General features: G+C 37.7%; 1 protein-coding gene across 1 annotated transcript; it reads right to left on the minus strand.

Moving 5' to 3' along the window:
- Positions 1–6,447: 6,447 nt before the first annotated feature.
- On the minus strand, positions 6,448–21,407 carry LOC117592798 (intestinal mucin-like protein). Its single transcript, XM_034287376.1, has 20 exons — positions 21,386–21,407; positions 18,282–18,761; positions 17,943–18,154; positions 17,650–17,821; positions 16,983–17,230; positions 14,853–15,036; positions 14,577–14,766; positions 12,665–12,843; positions 12,502–12,571; positions 12,284–12,414; positions 11,624–11,658; positions 11,250–11,418; positions 11,018–11,116; positions 10,885–10,925; positions 9,866–9,988; positions 9,603–9,701; positions 9,245–9,373; positions 9,103–9,142; positions 7,695–7,818; positions 6,448–6,814 (listed from the first exon to the last, which is right to left on the minus strand). Exons 1-20 carry the CDS (start codon positions 21,405–21,407, stop codon positions 6,613–6,615), a joined length of 2,949 nt encoding a protein of 982 aa, XP_034143267.1. The 3' UTR covers positions 6,448–6,612.
- Positions 21,408–22,046: the final 639 nt, after the last annotated feature.

Raw genomic sequence — 22,046 nt, forward strand, 5'->3', positions numbered from 1 at the left:
CTCTGTAATTAATACAACAAATATCCCAAAAAGACTTTATGAATATGAACATTTCCCCGGTTCTATCACCGCTATAGGCCATCTTAAAATGCTTAGAAAAGGCTAACAGAGCAGTGTTAAATGTCATAGTTCCTATTCTGGCATCCACCATGCCCAGATACGTCCATCCAACTGCCGGATAGTGAAGCATGTTTCATTACTCCAGAGAACACATTTCCACTGCTCCAGAGTCCAGTGGCGGTGTGCTTTACACCACTCCAGCCGATGGTTGGCATTGTGCATGCTGATTTGAGGCTTGCATACAGCTACGTGGTCATCAAAACCAATTTTGTGAAGCTCCCAACACAGTTATTGTGCTGATGTTGCCTCCTGAGGCAGTTTGGAACTCTGTGGTGAGTGATGCAACAGATGATAGGCAATTTTTACATGCTATGTGTAAGCACTTGGTGGCCCCGTTGCTTCAGCACTCAGCACACTTGGTGGCCCCGTTGCTTCAGCACTCAGCACACTTGGTGGCCCCGTTGCTTCAGCACTCAGCACACTTGGTGGCCCCGTTGCTTCAGCACTCAGCACACTTGGTGGCACCATTGCGTGAGTTTGCGTGGTCTACCACTTTGTGGCTGGGTTTTGTTGCTCCTAGATGCTTCCACTTCACAATTATAGCATTTACAGTTGACTGGGGCAGATCCAAGTTAGGCAGAAATTTCCCAAACTGACTTGTGGCAAAGGTGACATCGTATGACAGTGCCACGTTTAATGTCACTGAGCTCTTCAGTATGACCCATTGTATTGCCAATGTTTGTCAATGGTGATTTTGTGGCTATGTGCTGGATTTAATGCACCTGTGAGCAATGGGTGTGGTTGCAACACCTGAACTTAATAATTAGTAAAGTTGCCCATATGTTGTATGTTCAAGTGACTAAACACACACTGAATGGAATCATTACCTAAATTGCTTTGACATACCTTTAAAATATAAAAATACATAGTTTTTATATTATTCTTAACAATTTCCCGCAAACCAGAAAAAGAAGCAACAATATGTTTTGTGAAACTATCTATTCACAGTATTATGAATAAATTATGGTTTATTTGGTAGATTTTCGTAATGTGACTGATTTTACTAATTGCATTAGTACTGAACAAAGAAAGAGGTGCGCTATTTGATAGATTCCACTCCCCCTACCTCAGACTTCCAGTTAGGAGACCTTTCCATCTTGTACTTCTGAGTGGGAGACCTTCCCAGGCAGTAATCTGCCTAGCTCATTACCTTGAATCAGGGCGCCTACTCCGACAAGATTAATTGACCCACAGTCCCACACGGTCAAAGGATATCATTTACGTGATGTGCAAATGAGCGATAGAAAACCTATCACGCAAATGTCACCATTACACCTTTTTTTGTGCGGGCACTTCATGTTGCCCCTGCCCATGTCGCCTATAGATAAAACCACCGCTGAGACTACCAATAACATAATTATGATAGATGTAGCCTACACTGCTGAAACGAGTATCAACCGAAACAGCAGATGCAACGGTTCTTAACACTTCGACAATAATCATATGTTTTGTGCTATTAAATAGAATAACAGTGTCACAGTGATAGAAAGATGAAGTTGTTAAGAAAAACGACAGTTTACCATCTATTTGTTTATGTAGCTTAAAGATTGTTAAGGCAAGGGCATGTATGCTAAAACAGAATCAGTAGCCTACACCCATCGCTGCTATGGATAGTCTTGGGTATTCCTCTGCAATGAGGAGGGTATGTTTGCAGAGTCGAGGGCATTACTTAATATGAGTATTCCTGAATATTAAGTAAGCCCTCTGACATTTCCCATTGGTGTTTTTAATTAAGTGCATGCGTTTATGAAGGATGAATTAAAGGGTCAATGGAGAAGACTCCATATATGTACTCCATATATGATAACCTATAGCAATATATTTCTGAGGGGAATGATCGGCAGGCATGTTCTACCAAAAACGTTAGACAGTACACTACAATGTATAGACAGTACACTACAATACTGAAAAGCACTCACGTCTGCTCAATCAGCTTATTTCTCCAACCTGATTGAGGTGAACAAAAACAATCCAAAATATCTCTTCGATACAGATGCAAAGTTAACAAAAAAGCAAAGCTCAACAAGTGAAGTGGGTCTTCACTTTAGTTGTAATTAATACATTAACTACTTTGATGAAAAGATCATCACCATTAGAAAACAAATAACTGACTCCTCCTTAAATGGTCCTCAAAATCTCAGTTGTCCTAAAAACGTCCTGAACCTCCCTGACCAGGTGTCAATGGGGACACTTGAATTTTTTGATACCATATCACTCGACACATTTACTAAATTTATAATGAGTTCTAAACCCATAATAAATTGCTCCCTTTCCTCCGGATGTGTACCAAACTCACAAAAAATAGCAAGTGAAAGGTATGCTTTGGTGTTCATCAAGGCTTGGTTCTGGGCCCATTATTGTTCTCACTATATATGCTGCCTCTGGGCGATGTAATCCAAAATCACAATGTACATTTTCACTGTTATGCTGATGACACATAGTTATATAATTCAATGAAGCATGGAGAAGCCCCAAAATTTGCTACTTTGGAAGCATGCGTTTCAGATATTAGGAAGTGGATGACAGAGAACTTCTTGCTCTTAAACACAAGAAACAAAGAGCGTTGTTAGCAGATCTCACTGTGAAACTTGACGGCTGCATGGTCGTATCCCAAAAAACTGTAATAAACCTTGCCGTTACCCTTGACCCTGACCTCTCCTTTAATGAACATATAAAATATTGTTGCTTATTTTCATCTTCGAAATTGTGCAAAAAATCTGAAACTTTCTATCAAAAATTGATGCAGAAAAACAAATCCATGCTTTCGTTACTTCTAGACTAGATTACTGCAATGCTCTTCTTTCCGGTTACCCTGACAAATCAATAAATAAACTTCAATTAGTGCTGCACACGGATGCTAGAATCATAACTAGATCAAAAAAATTTGAACACATTACAACTGTACTAGCGTCCTTACACTGGCTGCCTGTTAGGGTTAGGGCTGATTTTAAGGTTTTACAGTTAACTTATAAATCAATACATGGACTTGAAATGAAATGATCCAGCCATACATACCTACACGTAATCTACGATTGCAAGATGCAGGCCATTTAATTGTACCGAGAATTTCTAAACAAACAGCCGGGGGAAGGGCCTTTTCTCATAGAGCTCCACTACTGTGGAATGATCTGCCAATTAAGGTTAGAAATGCAAACTCAGTGCATACTTTCAAGTGTCTACTAAAAACTCATCTCTACAGCATGGTTAATGATTAGGGGTAGCCTGGCCCGGGGGCGTGAAGGTGACCAGAAGGCTTGATACTGTCCACCCTTGCTGTCTTGCCAGGTGGGCTCTCGTCGCCACTAGGATGCCCTCCCTTCAATGCCTTTCGGGGGAAGAGTCACTGGCTTGTTGTCTCTCTGTTGCGCACTTTTGCAGTTGGGCTGTACTCTGCTGGCAATACTCGGCCCTCATTCAGGGTGGTTGCGGTTGGTGGGTGTCCCTTTGGTTGATGCCTGGCAATGTGGGTGGATTGATTTCCTGCCTGTTGGGCCCTGTCCGGGGCCTCCCCCAGGTAGAGCCACAGTGTCGCCGGTACCCCCCGTCTCAGTTCCAAGGTCTTCCAAGAGTTACATTTGCAGTGGTCTCTTTATTTTAACCCTTCTGTTTCTCACTCAAAACATTCCTTATCGACTTTTTTGGAAAGGAAAATAAAAGGTGCAGTGGTCTCTTTCCGGAGCTGTATATTAACTTGCTAGCTATCGTGAATTTTCTAGCTAGCAAACACTCTACATTTCACTAGGCTCACCTCATTCACAGTTCGCACGAACCAAGAAAAGACTGAAGTTTGACAAAGTGAGTGTTAAAGCTAGCTAGCTATGAGACATTAGAAGATATAGCTAACTAACTATATTTATACTGTACTGGATATCTTTAAAAGTTGTCTAAAATTGTAGTTCCCTACATAAGTAGCTGCATTTGGCATTTCAACCTAATGTGGGTCTTATAGATCGAACATTGCCATCAGGTTCTGCAGGCATCAATGTAGATCAATTTGTTCATGTCATATGTCCTGAATTTTAACAGGATCAGGTGGTGACCGTGATAAGATCCTTGTCATTGCTGGATCAGGCAGCCAGGGAGAAAAGGTCAACCGTGGAGCTGAGGTGAAATGTCTTTAAAGGTGGATAACTTAAATAAAATTGGTTATGTTATGTGTAGTCCATATCTTGAATGTTCATATTTATTAACAGAACCAGAAGGATGTTGAGTCAACCAGTGTAGTCATGCAAGAGAGTGGTGGAGCTTGGGAGGTGAGGTTGTGAAATTCAAGTACAGGACAGTCAGAATTTACATGTAGATCACATATCAGCCACACACATTGAAATACAGAGGTCTGTAGTAGCTCTTCACTAAGAGCACACATCATAGAAAATATGTTTACTAAGTAATATTAAATGAAATGGCTGAAGGCTGTAGTTTGCATGGGCGTTGTAGCAGATCAATGAGTTGTTGTGTCCATCAGTGCGCATACAGCATGTGGACACCTGACCATAACACCTATATGTTGGCCATCCTGTTCCAAAACATTTGCAAAACATTTGTCCCCACTGGCGTTGCTATCCGGGGTGTGGTTGCACCAGGGCCCCCTGTGGGTGGGAGGCCCGTGCTTGACCTCTATAAAAATGTTTTTGTAATTTTATGTTTTATCACGTGTTCCTATGTGGTTATCACAGTCAGACCTCAGGATTGGCATTCTTCTACAGTATTGCTATGATGAATTCACTGACAGAATTCCCCTCCCTTATTATCCAATCACTGTGGGCATAGTAAGTAAGCTTGTTTGTGGAACAAGGTCATCTATTGCAATAGGGTCAACCGCGCCCTTTCTCTTAGCTTAAGACCTCTCCCCATTCCTTTGTAAAAGTTGGTCTTAGCAGCTTTGTGAATAGGTTTTAAGAGGAAACTCTTAGCTAGGAACATTTACTGCTGTTTAGGAGTCCTCCTAGTGGTAAGACAAAATGTTTTGTTAATACAGCCCTAGGACTACATCAAAATTGTGAGATGGCTAGGTGTCGCCAGGAGAGGAGAAAAACCACTGATTTAGGTGACGAAGAGAAACCCATAGCGACTGTAATTAAGTACTAGCAATCTCTGCTGTGGCAGGTTGAAGAAGCAAGTTACCTAAGTGTCTCATATTGTATTTATAGCAGCTTTTTGTCTTACAAAATAACATTATAGAATAACATTCTCATGATGTCTGAACAGAAAGAAAATATTAAATGATCTTGCAATAGTAGTTAATGATTGTAAAATACATTTTTAAAATGCAAATGTAATTAGTAAAAACCTAGTATAATACTGCACATTGAATTATAAGCTGTAATGCAATGTGCCTACAAAATGTAGAAGGGAATATTGACAGGCATTCATTTTTTATGTAATTGCTCAATTATGTTGTATTCATTTTTATTCACCCTAAGATTTTTTTACCGTAGTTACATTTCATATTTCAGTAATCATTTTAGTTTTTGAGTTTTGTTTTGGTATTGAGTATTTCAATACTAAACCTGGTTTTGGTTTAAACATTTGTGATTGTGAAAGCACAACTTCGGAGCTGTAAGGACATGTAAGAGTAGGAAAGAGGTGCGGTGTTATTTTAGTTTTCCTACTTTGAAAAAATACATCAACCTTGTTGTTCTACTTTAGCACTATTTCTTACATTATCCATAATTTCATTCCAGGTAAGGGGTTTCAATATGTTTTGACTATCAAAGATGTAAGTAGAATGTGTCAGTAAAAAAAAACATAGACACAATTCACATTACTGCAATATTAGTTGAGATTGTAATATGTCTCTTGACATTTATTGTCAGATTGTGGCAAGAATACAAATGTTATTCCATAATTTCCTCCAACTCTGGTAGGAATGTTCTCATTTCTGTTCCATCATCTTTTATTATAATGTTGCATCTACTGCATTGATTAGGTGTCTGAAACACAAGCATTTCTTCTCAACTTTAAATCTGCTGTGTATACTACAAAGACATTTTTGAGAGAACTCCGTTGAGCTTGAGATTTTAGCTCTAGACTGGTTCTAAATCGGCCTTACAACTATTGAATATACATGTTATATAGTTGCCCTTGAAGCTATACAGGGTTTATGCTATGTGCCCTTAAAGCTAAGTGACTCAAGTAAAACATTGGCCTAGAATTCCAGCCAACATCTTTTTTTCTCTAACCCATCTCATGTTGAACTTTTAACAATGCTGATTGTTAAAATTAGGATAAGGTATTAAGCTGGTGTCTGCTCAGGTCTGTGCAATCAAATATCTATATTTCAACAGGCAAGATCACAATTTAAAGGGAATAAACAACAAAATATAATAATATGCATGTAGTATATTTAATGTAATTTAAGTTGTTAAAACATAACACATTTTAACACATTTGCCCCATTGTTAGCATATTACCAAAAGAGTAAATAAGTTGAATATAAATAAAGAACAAATCTAAGCAGAAAAGGGTTGGTCGCAGGAATGGATCGTTCACCTATCCTGCATTGAGACTTGTGACTGGTGTCACCTCTGGGGTCCCACATGCTGTCCTCTGGCAGCCACAATTTTCAATGTGCAAATAGGAGTGATTGAACTTTGTTCCATCAGGGCAGATCATTTCCACTTCCTTCTTGGTGGTGGATACTTCCAAACAGCAGGAACAAGAGCGTTCCATTGTGTTGGCCTCAGGAGAATACCTGAAAACGTAAAAGAGAATATCATTATGAAAATGTAGTGTTTTTTTCGTTTCTTACTACATTAGCTCAGTCTTAAGTTGTATATTTTGTGGAGATTTACAAGGCGTTTGTAATAATTTATTTATTGTAATAATAATAAAAAAAATTATGAAGTTGTGTTGATAGGAGTTGTAAATGTACACTCACTTCATTAGGTACACCTGCTCATTAACGCAAATAGCCAAACAGCATGTCATGTGGATGCAACTGAATATAATGCGGATGTGGTCAAGAGGTTTCGTTGATGTTCAACCAAATATTACCATGGGGGAAGACGTGTGATCTCAACTTTAACCGTGGTATGATTTCTAATAAAGTTAAAAAAGGTCTGACCCAATTTGTCTTTATTCCACCCTTGATCAACAAAAGATGCATTTTCAATAAGTATGTATAGTGTAAACCTTTGGTATTCACTTTACAAATATATTTGATATTAAGCATGCCACAACCTAAAATAATTGTGACAATGATAAAAGAACGTTGTATAGCTATTACAGGGACTTCTATGTTGTTTAAGATAAAATAGATAATTTTGTAGCTACATTCCTTACAAACAAAGTATACTATGTCTGAAAATGCTTTTCTTTTTAGTTGATATATCTTTAATTAGGGACAAAGTTTATTAAGATCAAAAGTAATCTTTTAATAATATAATTATTCTAAAAATAGAATTAATATATTTTTTCCAATATTTGGATCACTACCCCATTTAATCCATACAGGCTACTGTATGGTTTTCACAACGGAAACATTCTGAAATGCTAAAATGGTATGTTTTATTGGAGGATTGCTGTTGGAAAATGTCAGAAATTCCTATTTCAGGAATGGTCTAAATACTCACATGGCATATGTGCCACAGGATCCACCACAAGTTGTTATTTCCACTTCGTTTACTGACTTGCAGCCATTCTTGAATAGGAACACTTTGCTGTTTGTAACACTGCACGACTTAGTTTTTGAAGTACCTGTAAAAAATGCCAAAAGTGCCAAAAAGGATGAGAAATTTAATTCTCCAATTAATTAATGTTGAAGGCTTACAATAGTGCAGTTAGAACTCAGCATCACAGGAATAATGTTAATATACAACAGTGACAATCACAATTACATTCAGTATGAATATGTCAACATATCTCAGTGCTATTGGTGCTTAATGACTTGCAATTACGCTTTGTGTCAACATATGAAAACCGCTGTTTTACCAACCATCTAAAACTGGCCCCCAGAGGGAGTTAGGGGTACGTATTAATAGTTAGAGTGACTGTTTGCAAGGGTGTTATGGGTTGGCGTATCTGCAACTGACTGTCAGTCCAATGGTGGCGAGTTCGATTCCAGAGAGATTCACAACATGTTTTGTTGAGGAATTGTGTTTTCCGTTTTTGTAACCTTACCCTGAACCTTCATCTTAACCCTATCTGCAGTACAGGGATGCCTAACCTTAACTGTAACTTAAACCTAACATTATTCTTAACCCAAACGCCAGTACTGTCATGCCTAACCTGAACTCTAAGTTAATCGTAGCAAGTGTTTTTTCAATTTTCAATTGATTACGTTAAGGACCAACATAATAGCAAAACATTAAGAAGTAACGTAATACCTAGTCATTAAGGCCCAATAGCACTGGGGATATGTTGACAGTGAACGTAATTCCATACATTTTATGTTCCTACTGAACGTCGTTGCGTAGTTCAAGTTAAATTAATGTAATTCCTGACATGTAGGGTTGTGCATTTATTTTCATGCTATTTTCATCTATAATAAATATTAATTCAATGAAAATTACTTAAGACATTTGAAATGCACAGGCTGACTGTGTGGGCTTTGACTGAAATAGTATATCATAACAGATTCATAAATAGAGTCATAATCCCCATAAAGCACTGGTGTTGAACTGGTTTCTGAGGGCCAAGTGTCTGCAGGTTTTCATTCCCACCTTGTATTTGATTCATTCATTAGGTCACAAATTAGTTAGGATCTGCCCTCACCTGGTTGTTAAGACTCAATGGGGCGTCAATTAAAAGGATAAAGCAAAAACCAGCATACACTAGTTCCTCCGTGGGACTAGTTTGACACCTGTGCCGTAAAGCCTAGACAAGTGTCTCTTTGCATTATTCCACCATTAATTTCTTCCACATAGGATTTTCTATAAAGGGACTTAAATAGATTTTAAAAACCCTCTGTGGAGGAAATGTGCAAAACAGGATTTTCACGTATAACTGTCTCGCAAAATGGATGACATTAAATAGACTCACAGTGATGGCAGCAGTTATCTGGAGCAATGACTTCAGTGCCCTTAAAAATACAGAAATATTTGAAAAACGTTAAGATGTTTTAGTCCCTGATGTAGCTCTGACATTGTTCCTTGTGTAAAATATTATTATTTTCATAACTCACAGGTATGCAATCTTCAGAGTTGAAGTCAGGGCAGACAGTCTGAACCTCCATTGTGATGAGTTGGTCAATAATCTTTACACATTCGAATCTTAGACACTTGTCTCCAGGTGGTGTCCAAATGGATCCAGGCTGTAGACATTAAAATAGAATGTGAGCTATATCAACAGGAGATGCTTTACATACTGTAAACATTTAATTGCTGTCTTTAATCTATGCAAATAAATTACTGTATGTAAGATATATTATTGGATAATTTGTGTTGAATAAGTGTTGATGTTTTTTTGATGATCAATTCAATTTGGGATGATGTGGTATGTTTTGTCATTTATTGAAAAATGCTGCCTTATTTTTTCTTTACCTGAATAGTGTGAGTGGTATTATCTCGCAGCCTAACCACACAGCTGGTCTGTACACACTTTCCACCACACTGTTCAGACATGGCTTGATACTCATAGCCCTGTAAAGAAGTCAGCCAAAAGGGTATCAATAGTGTAATGACTTGCAGATGATCCATTTTATACCAATTAGGGTCATTCAAATATTTTAGCACAATTAGACTGTAAACTACATTGATAAAATAACATAAAAGGCCAAATAGATGTGTCAGAGAAGAGCACTTACCTGTGGACACGTATGATCACATTCAGTTGGCTTACACTCAATGATACGTTGATTAGTTGTGGCATCAACCTTGTCACCACAAACACAAGTCTGACAGTTGCCCATGGGAACATTGGCCCCTGGCTGGAATGATGAAATACAATATTTTAGTAGAAATTCAATAGTTTGAAACATTTAGTTTTCTATTTAACCCTTGTGCGCCCCTCAAATGTACTACCCTTTGGACACCATCGTGGACAAAAATGTTCACGTACAATAAACTGACATCAAATATTTATACATTAATATTTTTTCCAGCTTTTTTTTCCATAAATCTCTTAAACAACTTGAAACCTGCTCAAAACAACCAAACATTCAATAATTTTCAGGATTTTAACCCTTTAAATGCCAGCTTGATTGTTTGAATTACCTCATTATTTATAAAAGAAAAACATTAAAAACATTATATTTTCCATATAATAAATAGTAGGGGCATGGGGCTTTGGTGGTGATTAGAGTCTTGGATATGTCAAAGATTTGCAACAAAATTATTTTCTGCAGTTGGGCAATCTCTCTGCCATTAGAGTATAAAACCATGCACTCTGTAATGTAAGCATTTCATTTTGATGAAATTTTGACTGTATTCCATCACACACACACACGCGCGCACACACACGTGCACAAACACACATGCACACAAAAACTCTTCTACCAGATTCAACCATTTTCCCATTGTAGGCCAATGGAAGAAATTATTGTGTGGGTGTGTGTGTGTTTGCGTGTGTGTGTGTGGTGGAATACGGTCAAAATTTCAAATATCACTACTTTTCTTCAAAATGGAATGGTTACATTACAGAATGCATGGTTTTATACTCTAATGGCAGTGAGATAAAAAAAAAAATTTTTATGGAAGTCAATGGGACATTTTTGTCCATGAAGGTGTCAAGAGGGTGCAAAATTCATAAACAGAGTATGAAAGACATGAAAGAGTTAAAGACATTGAAGTTGATCAAATTAGTTTATTTAAAAATCATTCTCACCTGATATTCAGTATTATTAGACACGCAGACATCCTTCGGCACTACAGAGCAAAGAAAGTCAATTATAATTCCGTACTGCAACTTGCATATTGGCATTTATATAGCACATAGGCAAACACAGTTGCACACTTACCACATTGATATATTGGGCAACATGGTCCCATAGTCATGTCTCTCTCAAATCCAACTGAGCAAGTTAAGTTGGAAGAAGAGCATCTTTTGGTATCACATTCTGTTTGGAAAAAAAAAAAGATAAATACAAATGACACCTAGGTTAAATAAGAATTATTGGGTGTTAACTAAAAAATATTTTTACAAAGACTTTCTAATGCCCCCATATAGAGCCCATAATCCAAACAACTCACCGCATTTCTCCTGTGGACAGCAATTAACCGTTTCTACAACAACAACCTCGCCCTCCTGATTACAGGTAAGAGCAGGCTGTTGTTCACATGGTAGTTGATTGCACTGTATTTCCAGAAGGTTTTCGTCACACACACATTCCTGGCAGCCACTCACCCAGGTGTCATTAGCCTAATTTAAGTACATGAGGGTTTGCATTAACAATATTTGTCATTAAAAAAGTTTCCGTCTTTCATTGTATTAATTAATGCTTTAATAACTGTAAATAATCAGGAAAATTAAACATGTATAACAAACGAATAGTAAATCCTTAAATGTGTGAGGAAATCTACAATCAATATAATAAACAATAGTTATAATACTTGTATTTCTTTACCTCTTTCCATTCTCCATTAGGCAATATGCATATATCTGATAAACAAAAGGTAAAAACATACTTTACAGTAAAGGAATTACATTTCATTACCTCACACACCTGAGATGCAAATGCAAGTAGTCAACAGTCAAAACATGTTTTATGTCTCATATACCATGGCTTCCATAAAAATGTCCTGGGTTTTACACTGTAAAAAGTCATGAGCTAACTTTTTGTGGAAACCCATTAATACAACCCATTAATTTTTAAGTAACTCAACACATGGTTTTTCAGTGATGATACTTTAAGTAATAAAGTTACTCTCTAACTTGTGCAGAGTCCATTTAGGTCTTAAATTTCCTTCACAGCCTGACCAATTATCCTTCAACAGCAGTTTTTTTATACAGAAAAGGTAATAGCAATGTTAATTAATGCTTCACAGATGGGCTCCAATGGTAAGGTAATTGTGTCCTTGTTAGGGTAATGTCTTTTCACCTGTGTAAAATGGGAGGTTCCACAGCACAATGGGGTTGAATACTTATGCAAGTATCATACATATAGGAACGCATGAAGCCAAATGCTTTTCCAACCTTACCCTATCATTTTTTATTATAAAAAAAAATAGCATTCTGATTTATACGTTTTCCTAGTGAGATCCAGTTGCTATTTCACCATTCTTACCGCAGTTGGAGATACAGGTATTCGAGCTGGGACTCTTCAGAATGGTACCCGGAGGGCAATAGCATCCACCCCATCTAATATCTTCCATTTTGCTGAATTCATTATGCGTCTGTATGAATTTTACATTGTACCTGCAGAGATTTTTTTGCAAGAGCAATTATTTGACATGTGTTTTCCATTATATATCATCCATAGTAGAACAAAAACATTATACATACCCAACATTACAGGTTGGCTCAACTTGTGGACCGCAGGCCTGATAAACCTTGTGTTTCGGACATGTAAAATCTGTAGCAAGTTAGGGGAAATCGTTTATGCATATTTTGCTACATTATAAAGAAGAGGTCTGGGCTTTATGGTCTTGAGGTGTAATCTACTTACCACATGTTCCATTTGTTGAAATTCTCCAGTCAATACAGACTCCTGCATGGGCACATTCGTCAGCATAGGCCTGAATGCTGGTGCAGCCAATGGTGATCTCACCAATATGACACACATCAAAATGGCATCCCTCAACAAATGGCCTGTGGTCCACCAAACCATGGCACTGCTCAAAGACACTTAAAAAGATGCAAGGTTTTAAAAACAGTAGATTACATTTATAATTACATACTTAAAAAATAATACAAAGTTAAATTATTAACTTTGCACTGGCATCCAATTTTGTCTAATGATAAACTTGCATGACAAGGTACTGTTGGTCAAGTGATGTAGTGTCACCAAACCTCTAGATTCCAGAGCCTGTCTGTCTGTTTGAGCCTGTCTGTCACCAAACCTCTGAAGTAGAGCCTGTCTGTCTGTTTGCTAAACAGCAGTACATTTTTTTTCACAATGAATAAAAGTGGTATACTGGCAATGATCTTCGTTTTATGAGGTCTATGTTTTAGCAAAGATGTTCATGCACAGCCCCTTATTTGACAGTGTTGTTTGACGAAGCATTGTAGCTGATTTGAGTTGTGTAACATAATGCAAAGACTGTTGATACAGGAGCCAAGCATTATATAGATAGCTACTGATATCTAATATGAAAGTTATATTAGTTATACAAACCTAGCTAGAGTTGTCGTAATTACCTACATTTTAGTGCCCATTTAAATTTAGCCTCCAACAATTAAATCTTGACTGTTAGTGAAATACAAGGGTAGAGCGATACATTTTGTAAAAGTATAGAATAAATTGGTTGATACTGAGCTTTCTTTCTTAACTGACACTGAGTAAAATTAAGATAAAGAGCAAAAACTTATACAATCCTAATGTCACAATTCTGGAATTAAAGAGGTTTATAATTTAAAAATCTGTCAGGAGTGTGAGTAGAGGAGAAACAGAAATAAATACAAGCATATGGCACAGAGTGTATATGCTTTTTTTAAACTTGCCCATTAATAAATCAAAAACGGTAATTCTCTTGTAATATATCTCTCTATTGCAATTAGCATTTCAATGTTCACCTTTGGAACATTTCTTTTTATTATTCAAGCAAGAAAGATATTTTTCATCTGAGCTATAATTACTCATAAAAATCAAGCAGGCTAATTAGCATTATAGATGCTTAATAGCCTTTCCTTAACACATTTCCACAGTGCTTATTTAGTTTTTGCTCCTTAAACTCAAAGAAATGCATAGGTTTACATTATGAAAACATAAATTCATAGCCTGAGTATTTCTGGAATCCTAAAAACACCCCTATTCACCAGCTGATTTTAGTGGAACATTTTGTGATTAATGATCCTTATCTTAGTAATATCATCGCAAATACACATCCATCCGAGTTAACAATAGTTTGTAAGGCAGGACCGAGTCCCCAGGGATTCCCCGGGGCTTCTGACTCCCCAGGGGTTGAGTTCAAGTACAGTCACAAGATATGGAAATTGGGAATACATTCGGAAATGAGTCAGAGCCCTGGACCTAAAGGGACAATGTGTATGATTTTTAATGCACTACAAGCATACATACATATTACTAGTACACATCTGCCGTAAATGTTTAAAGATAATCTTTCAAATAACATTTTTCTACTAAATCTATCTGAGTGCCAGAGATATTCTTTCTTGCCAGTCCATCTATCAGTTTGCATTGACATCTCATTATACTCGCTTTCAACACTTGCAATGCTATCGTTTCCTCCCTAAACCACCCTGGACTTGCTAATACTATACTGGTCTTGTTTGGTAAGGGGAGACCAGGAAGAGATAAGTCCTGTTATTGTTTAGAGGCAGGATTCTACAGAGTGCCCCTTTAAGTACTAAAACACTAAGATGTTTCATATTTACTTCAAATATGAATCAGTACTTACTCGCTTTCAATGACATCACAAATGGATGGAACGCAAGCTGGTGGTTTGGTTGGAACAATAACTGGTGGTGGATTGCACTGACTGTTATTTTGGTCTGCAACATGCCAGTAGTGTGCCATGTCAGGACAAGATGAATCGATTGTCCCATTTGGCAAGAGGCAGTCATCTGTCCTGTTGTTGTCACATGTACCTGTATAAGATAAAACAATTTAGGTTAATAACAAGGTATCATAGATTATGTTTTAATGTAACAGTTACCAAAAAAACTGTACTCACCACACTGTCCTTCAGTGTTGTAGCTAAAAATGTTCCAGGGCAGGTATATGGCAAACATCATACCAGTGAAAGAAATCTTGGCATCGATTGTTGGTATTACCACAAGTGTTTCAATTCCATTGTCTGTGATGCGGAAATCCTTGGTCTGATATGCTGGGATGATTTGTTTCCCATTGACATAATTCTAAAAAAAGAGAGAGATAGTTACAATCATTCTATTTTGGTACAAGTAGATTTTATTGTCTGACCTAACCAGAGAGGATCATGAACTGCAGTCAAAACCAATTATCAACCAACTACTAAATATTATTTTCGGGACAGATAAAAACATGATTGAAATATGCATGCACATAGCTTGCTCAAATTTAACCTGAACATTATTCCAGTAACATGGCTTAAAAAATTCAGAGATCCCTGAACATTTCCAACATTTCTTATCTGGATGAGGAAGTCACAGACGTTATGGTTGATGAATGCCTGGTTCAAGTTCAAATTGTTAGGTTAAGGTAAGCACATGTATAAATGGCTCTAGAAAATAAATTATTTGGATTAATTGAAGCACATATTACTTAATAAATGCATAGCCTGCGGGTTCATACAAAATTTAAAAAGACAATATTCAAGCAATGATAGTAACCGAAAACATTAGAAACATTGAGGAGTAAAAAGATAGAGCACAATATTTTTGTGAAACTAATTATTGTTATTGCGTATACAACAATCATAAATCTTTTCACCAAAATAAGTTAATCCACCGCTGCTGCAAAAGCAAAATTGAAAGCCTGGTGGAAAATAATTGGATAATTGGAATTATTTCATTACCAAACAGTCCTAAACATTAGGTGGTTATTAATAATAATATTTTTAATATATAGAGGAATTTTACTGCAACACTAATTGTCTAGCCTGTACCCTAAGTTGTATTAGCACATAGTATTTCACAATTGCAATTTTAGGCCAATATCATTGCGAATATAGAAATAGTGTTTTATCAAAGCACATTCTGTTTGTAATTGAACCAGGCGGGAGCATGCAGCAAAAAATAAATATAAAAATATTATAGCTACAAGCAAATTATTAACTGGGAAAAATCTGCAAGCAATACAGGTTTTATAAAAGTCAAAGCAAAACTGTACTGAGTTACATTAGACATGTTTCCATTGAGTACGTGGTAATGATTGATTATGAGAAAAATTATAGTGTTCCTAAATGGATTCCTCTGAATGATCTAGAGCCCTCAAACTCAACTCTGGACCTCGAAGCCAGTTCAACAAAAATGTTTCATTGCAACCCTCTAATAAGGGACTGATATAAACCTTAGGCACCAGTTGAGTGCAGTTGATAGTGAGGTAGAACAGAAAACCAGCAGGCACCTGACCTCATAGGGTAAGTGTTGAGTATTCCTGACAAAAGGATCTATTAGCACAATGCAGTCTCTTGATGTCAATTGGATTTTCTGTGAAGGGACTGGTTCTTGTGATATAATACAATAATATTAGTGGAGAAGCTCTGCGTTTTATGTACGGTAATATGTAATATCAACTTAACCAAATAGGAAGCACGCTTGGTTCAGAGCATTTATTGCTATGTTTTCTGAACAGGTTATACTTCCAACTATCTTTCTGGAGCTGAAAACCCAAGTTTCCTCAATTTCTGGTTTGACATAGCCAACTAAATTATTAATCTAGCTTTATGGAATACCCTTTGTTTTTTATTGTTTATTTTTATGTGAAATGCATCTATTCTTAATTTTTTCTATACTTTAGGGATTCATCCAAAGATAAGGGCACACTATTTTATTACTGTTATCCTTGAATAATCTCGACATTTATCTTTCCATCACCTATTTGGATGAAGAATGCTTGTGAAAATAGGTGGGACTCACAGCAAATCGGGCTCAAATATAGCAGTTCTACTGTAACACCTGGCAACACAGGCACTTTGTGACACACTGGCAGTACAGATTAAATAATAAAAATGTATGTGTACATTTATTTTACACCGCTTATGCATGCAATGTTCATAGCCAGGGTGTTAATGGAACGCTAATCAATATCTTAATATAGAAATGCAAATCCCTCAAATTTAATGCAAATAAAATGGTCTTCAAAATATGAGAGTTTTAATTACCAGGTTTGTGAAAACTCCATCAACATCCTTCTTGGTCATGAATATCTCATAAGACTGATAATAAACAGTCAGTGACTGAGGACAGGAAAGTCCATCTCGGGCATCGCAGTAAAAATTATCAATGACAACACTGAAGTTGTACTTTGGCAGGATTTCTTTGACCAAGATGTATGAACAATTTCCTTGGAAGCCATAGTACGTTCCATCAAAAGTAACATAGTGAGGGTCTCCCCAGCCATAACAGATACCTTTGTAAGAAAAGAACAATTATCATTAAAACATAACACAGATGTGGAATACTTTAGGCAAAAAGAAATTAGATGAAATGTAACATTTAGACTCCATCAATTAACTTATGATTGTTGAATGTCTACTACTGAAATACAAGGATTGAATTATATCATTTGTGAAAGATTTTCTTTTACAGAAATTCTTTGATGGACACTGAGTTTCTTTTCTTGACTGACCAAGATAAAAATCAAGATGTACAATGAAACATGTTTTTAAATGAAAATAACTACTGGTTCATATAGAGAATTATATACAGGTCAAAAGTAAAAATGTTATTTTATATTTTGAACTAAATTCATTCCCCAATGTATGTCCATCACTAACATAAATATTTTATGATCTAATCTTCAATTACATCATTTTGTTTTGAACTTACATTGGCACACGTAGTCGAAACAGCATCCAGAATCATCATAAACTTTGACTGCAGGTTGGTTATTTTCACATGTTATTTCTTTCGGAGTCTTACAATGTACATGTTCATATATAACTGTTCCGTTGACGCATGTTGCGTTGGTGCACTTATTATATACCCAAACGTCTCCATTCTACAAACACAAAAGCATTAGGCCAATAGTGAACGTCTATATTTTTAAATGTTAAAGGTAATAAAACTATAGGCTTTTATTAAATATTAAATTAATTTAATCAGTGTTTTCTGAAACATACCTTTCTTGGAGGAATATCATGATCACAGTTTTTTTGTTGACTAGTGGTTGGTATTTCCGTTGTCTGTGATATTGTTGGAAGATGTGTAGTTTTAGGGGTTGTTGAGGGAGTCGTACCACAATGGGTAGAAATTGATTCTACTAGACATGAATCGTTGCAGACTCCGATATAGCACCATCCATCATGGTCCGAGACATTGTACACAACTGAGCCTGAAAGTATTTAAATGAGCAAGTTTACCAATGTATTGCTTATGAAAAGACATTAACATTATGAAAAACAGAAGTGATGGTGATGTAAAAACATTGGAAACAAGAAAGGTTTTAAATTAAAACTTACCAACAGTGAAGTACTTTTGTTCGTAATGACAAAAACAGATAATGGGTTCCGTTTTTGGGTTTGTTATTGTCCCTGTTATTATTGTGAATGACGTTGTGGGAGGCTGGGAAGTTGTGGTTTGAGTTGTAGTAGGGGTGTGAGTTGTTGTTTTAGTTGTACCTGGAGCTGTTGATGTTGAAGTAGAGCTTGGTTTGTGGGTAGTGGTTTTAGGACCTGTTGTTGTTATGGTGGTTGAAGTCGGTGTTGTGCATACAAATTCACAACATTTAACTCTAATCTCGTAGTCAAAGCAGGTTTGTTGAAGACCTTGCTCATTATTGTTACAAATCAGCCCAATGGATGAATCACATGTCACATCTTGGCCCAGCTGTGATATCGTAAGACTCGGAAATTGTTTTGACCTGCATTCAACTGCCTCTGGCGTTGAGCAAATGTGATAACCAGCAGCAATTATATTCTTTATGGATTCATCATCTCCACCTTCAGGGCCAGAGGTTGGCTGACCAAGGTTGATCCAATCTGACCACACACATTGTTGACCTCCACTGCATTTGGTTGTTGTAGGAACAGTGGTTTGAGTTGTAGTAGGTTTGGTTTGAGTTGTAGTGGGGATGGTTTGAGTTGTAGAAGGTTTGGTTTGAGTTGTAGTGGGGATAGTTTCAGTTGTAGTAGGGGTGGTTTGAGTTGTAGTAGGGGTGGTTTGAGTTGTAGTAGGGGTGGTTTGAGTTGTAGTAGGAGTGTGAGTTGTTGTTTTAGTTGTACCTGGAGCTGTTGATGTTGAAGTAGAGCTTGGTTTGTGGGTAGTGGTTTTAGGACCTGTTGTTGTTATAGTGGTTGAAGTCGGTGTTGTGCATACAAATTCACAACATTTAACTCTAATCTCGTAGTCAAAGCAGGTTTGTTGAAGACCTTGCTCATTATTGTTACAAATCAGCCCAATGGATGAATCACATGTCACATCCTGGCCCAGCTGTGATATCGTAAGACTAGGATATTGTTTTGACCTGCATTCAACTGCCTCTGGCATTGAGCAAATGTGATAACCAGCAGCAATTATATTCTTTATGGATTCATCATCTCCACCTTCAGGGCCAGAGGTTGGCTGACCAAGGTTGATCCAATCTGACCACACACATTGTTGACCTCCACTGCATTTGGTTGTTGTAGGAACAGTGGTTTGAGTTGTAGTAGGTTTGGTTTGAGTTGTAGTGGGGATGGTTTGAGTTGTAGTAGGTTTGGTTTGAGTTGTAGTAGGGATGGTTTCAGTTGTAGTAGGGGTGGTTTGAGTTGTAGTAGGGGTGGTTTCAGTTGTTGTAGGGGTGATTGGAGTTGTAGTAGGGGTGGTTTGAGTTGTAGTAGGGGTGGTTTGAGTTGTAGTAGGGGTGTGAGTTGTTGTTTTAGTTGTACCTGGAGCTGTTGATGTTGAAGTAGAGCTTGGTTTGTGGGTAATGGTATTAGGACCTGTTGTTGTTATGGTGGTTGAAGTCGGTGTTGTGCATACAAATTCACAACATTTAACTCTAATCTCGTAGTCAAAGCAGGTTTGTTGAAGACCTTGCTCATTATTGTTACAAATCAGCCCAATGGATGAATCACATGTCACATCCTGGCCCAGCTGTGATATCGTAAGACTAGGATATTGTTTTGACCTGCATTCAACTGCCTCTGGCATTGAGCAAATGTGATAACCAGCAGCAATTATATTCTTTATGGATTCATCATCTCCACCTTCAGGGCCAGAGGTTGGCTGACCAAGGTTGATCCAATCTGACCACACACATTGTTGACCTCCACTGCATTTGGTTGTTGTAGGAACAGTGGTTTGAGTTGTAGTAGGTTTGGTTTGAGTTGTAGTGGGGATGGTTTGAGTTGTAGTAGGTTTGGTTTGAGTTGTAGTAGGGATGGTTTCAGTTGTAGTAGGGGTGGTTTGAGTTGTAGTAGGGGTGGTTTCAGTTGTTGTAGGGGTGATTGGAGTTGTAGTAGGGGTGGTTTGAGTTGTAGTAGTGGTGGTTTGAGTTGTAGTAGGGGTGTGAGTTGTTGTTTTAGTTGTACCTGGAGCTGTTGATGTTGAAGTAGAGCTTGGTTTGTGGGTAATGGTATTAGGACCTGTTGTTGTTATGGTGGTTGAAGTCGGTGTTGTGCATACAAATTCACAACATTTAACTCTAATCTCGTAGTCAAAGCAGGTTTGTTGAAGACCTTGCTCATTATTGTTACAAATCAGCCCAATGGATGAATCACATGTCACATCCTGGCCTAGCTGTGATATCGTAAGACTAGGATATTGTTTTGACCTGCATTCAACTGCCTCTGGCGTTGAGCAAATGTGATAACCAGCAGCAATTATATTCTTTATGGATTCATCATCTCCACCTTCAGGGCCAGAGGTTGGCTGACCAAGGTTGATCCAATCTGACCACACACATTGTTGACCTCCACTGCATTTGGTTGTTGTAGGAACAGTGGTTTGAGTTGTAGTAGGTGTGGTTTGAGTTGTAGTGGGGATGGTTTGGGTTGTAGTGGGGGTGGTTTGAGTTGTAGTAGGTGTGGTTTCAGTTGTAGTAGGGGTGGTTTGAGTTGTAGTAGGGGTGGTTTCAGTTGTTGTAGGGGTGGTTGGAGTTTTAGTAGGGGTGGTTTGAGTTGTAGTAGGGGTGGTTTGAGTTGTAGAAGGGGTGGTTTGAGTTGTAGTAGGGGTGGTTTGACTTGTAGTAGGGGTGTGAGTTGTTGTTTTAGTTGTACCTGGAGCTGTTGATGTTGAAGTTGAGCTTGGTTTGTGGGTAGTGGTTTTAGGACCTGTTGTTGTTATGGTGGTTGAAGTCGGTGTTGTGCATACAAATTCACAACATTTAACTCTAATCTCGTAGTCAAAGCAGATTTGTTGAAGACCTTGCTCATTATTGTTACAAATCAGCCCAATGGATGAATCACATGTCACATCCTGGCCCAGCTGTGATATCGTAAGACTCGGAAATTGTTTTGACCTGCATTCAACTGCCTCTGGCGTTGAGCAAATGTGATAACCAGCAGCAATTATATTCTTTATGGATTCATCATCTCCACCTTCAGGGCCAGAGGTTGGCTGACCAAGGTTGATCCAATCTGACCACACACATTGTTGACCTCCATTGCATTTGGTTGTTGTAGGAACAGTGGTTTGAGTTGTAGTAGGTTTGGTTTGAGTTGTAGTGGGGATGGTTTGAGTTGTAGTAGGTTTGGTTTGAGTTGTAGTAGGGATGGTTTCAGTTGTAGTAGGGATGGTTTGAGTTGTAGTAGGGGTGGTTTCAGTTGTTGTAGGGGTGATTGGAGTTGTAGTAGGGGTGGTTTGAGTTGTAGTAGGGGTGGTTTGAGTTGTAGTAGGGGTGTGAGTTGTTGTTTTAGTTGTACCTGGAGCTGTTGATGTTGAAGTAGAGCTTGGTTTGTGGGTAATGGTATTAGGACCTGTTGTTGTTATGGTGGTTGAAGTCGGTGTTGTGCATACAAATTCACAACATTTAACTCTAATCTCGTAGTCAAAGCAGGTTTGTTGAAGACCTTGCTCATTATTGTTACAAATCAGCCCAATGGATGAATCACATGTCACATCCTGGCCCAGCTGTGATATCGTAAGACTAGGATATTGTTTTGACCTGCATTCAACTGCCTCTGGCGTTGAGCAAATGTGATAACCAGCAGCAATTATATTCTTTATGGATTCATCATCTCCACCTTCAGGGCCAGAGGTTGGCTGACCAAGGTTGATCCAATCTGACCACACACATTGTTGAC

The sequence above is a fragment of the Esox lucius genome, chromosome 2 (genome assembly GCF_011004845.1).
Source record: "Esox lucius isolate fEsoLuc1 chromosome 2, fEsoLuc1.pri, whole genome shotgun sequence".
NCBI lineage: Eukaryota > Metazoa > Chordata > Actinopteri > Esociformes > Esocidae > Esox > Esox lucius.

What these genes read in the sequence shown, in the direction of transcription:
- LOC117592798 (XM_034287376.1), bottom strand. Translation starts at nt 21,407, where the DNA reads ATGGAGGTCAACAATGTGTGTG. An exon ending in ACAAAAGTACTTCACTGTTG is followed by an intron (nt 18,155 to 18,281) that starts GTAAGTTTTAAT and finishes AAATACTTTCAG; the next exon opens with GCTCAGTTGTGTACAATGTC. An exon ending in TTGCCCAATATATCAATGTG is followed by an intron (nt 10,926 to 11,017) that starts GTAAGTGTGCAA and finishes TTTGCTCTGTAG; the next exon opens with TGCCGAAGGATGTCTGCGTG.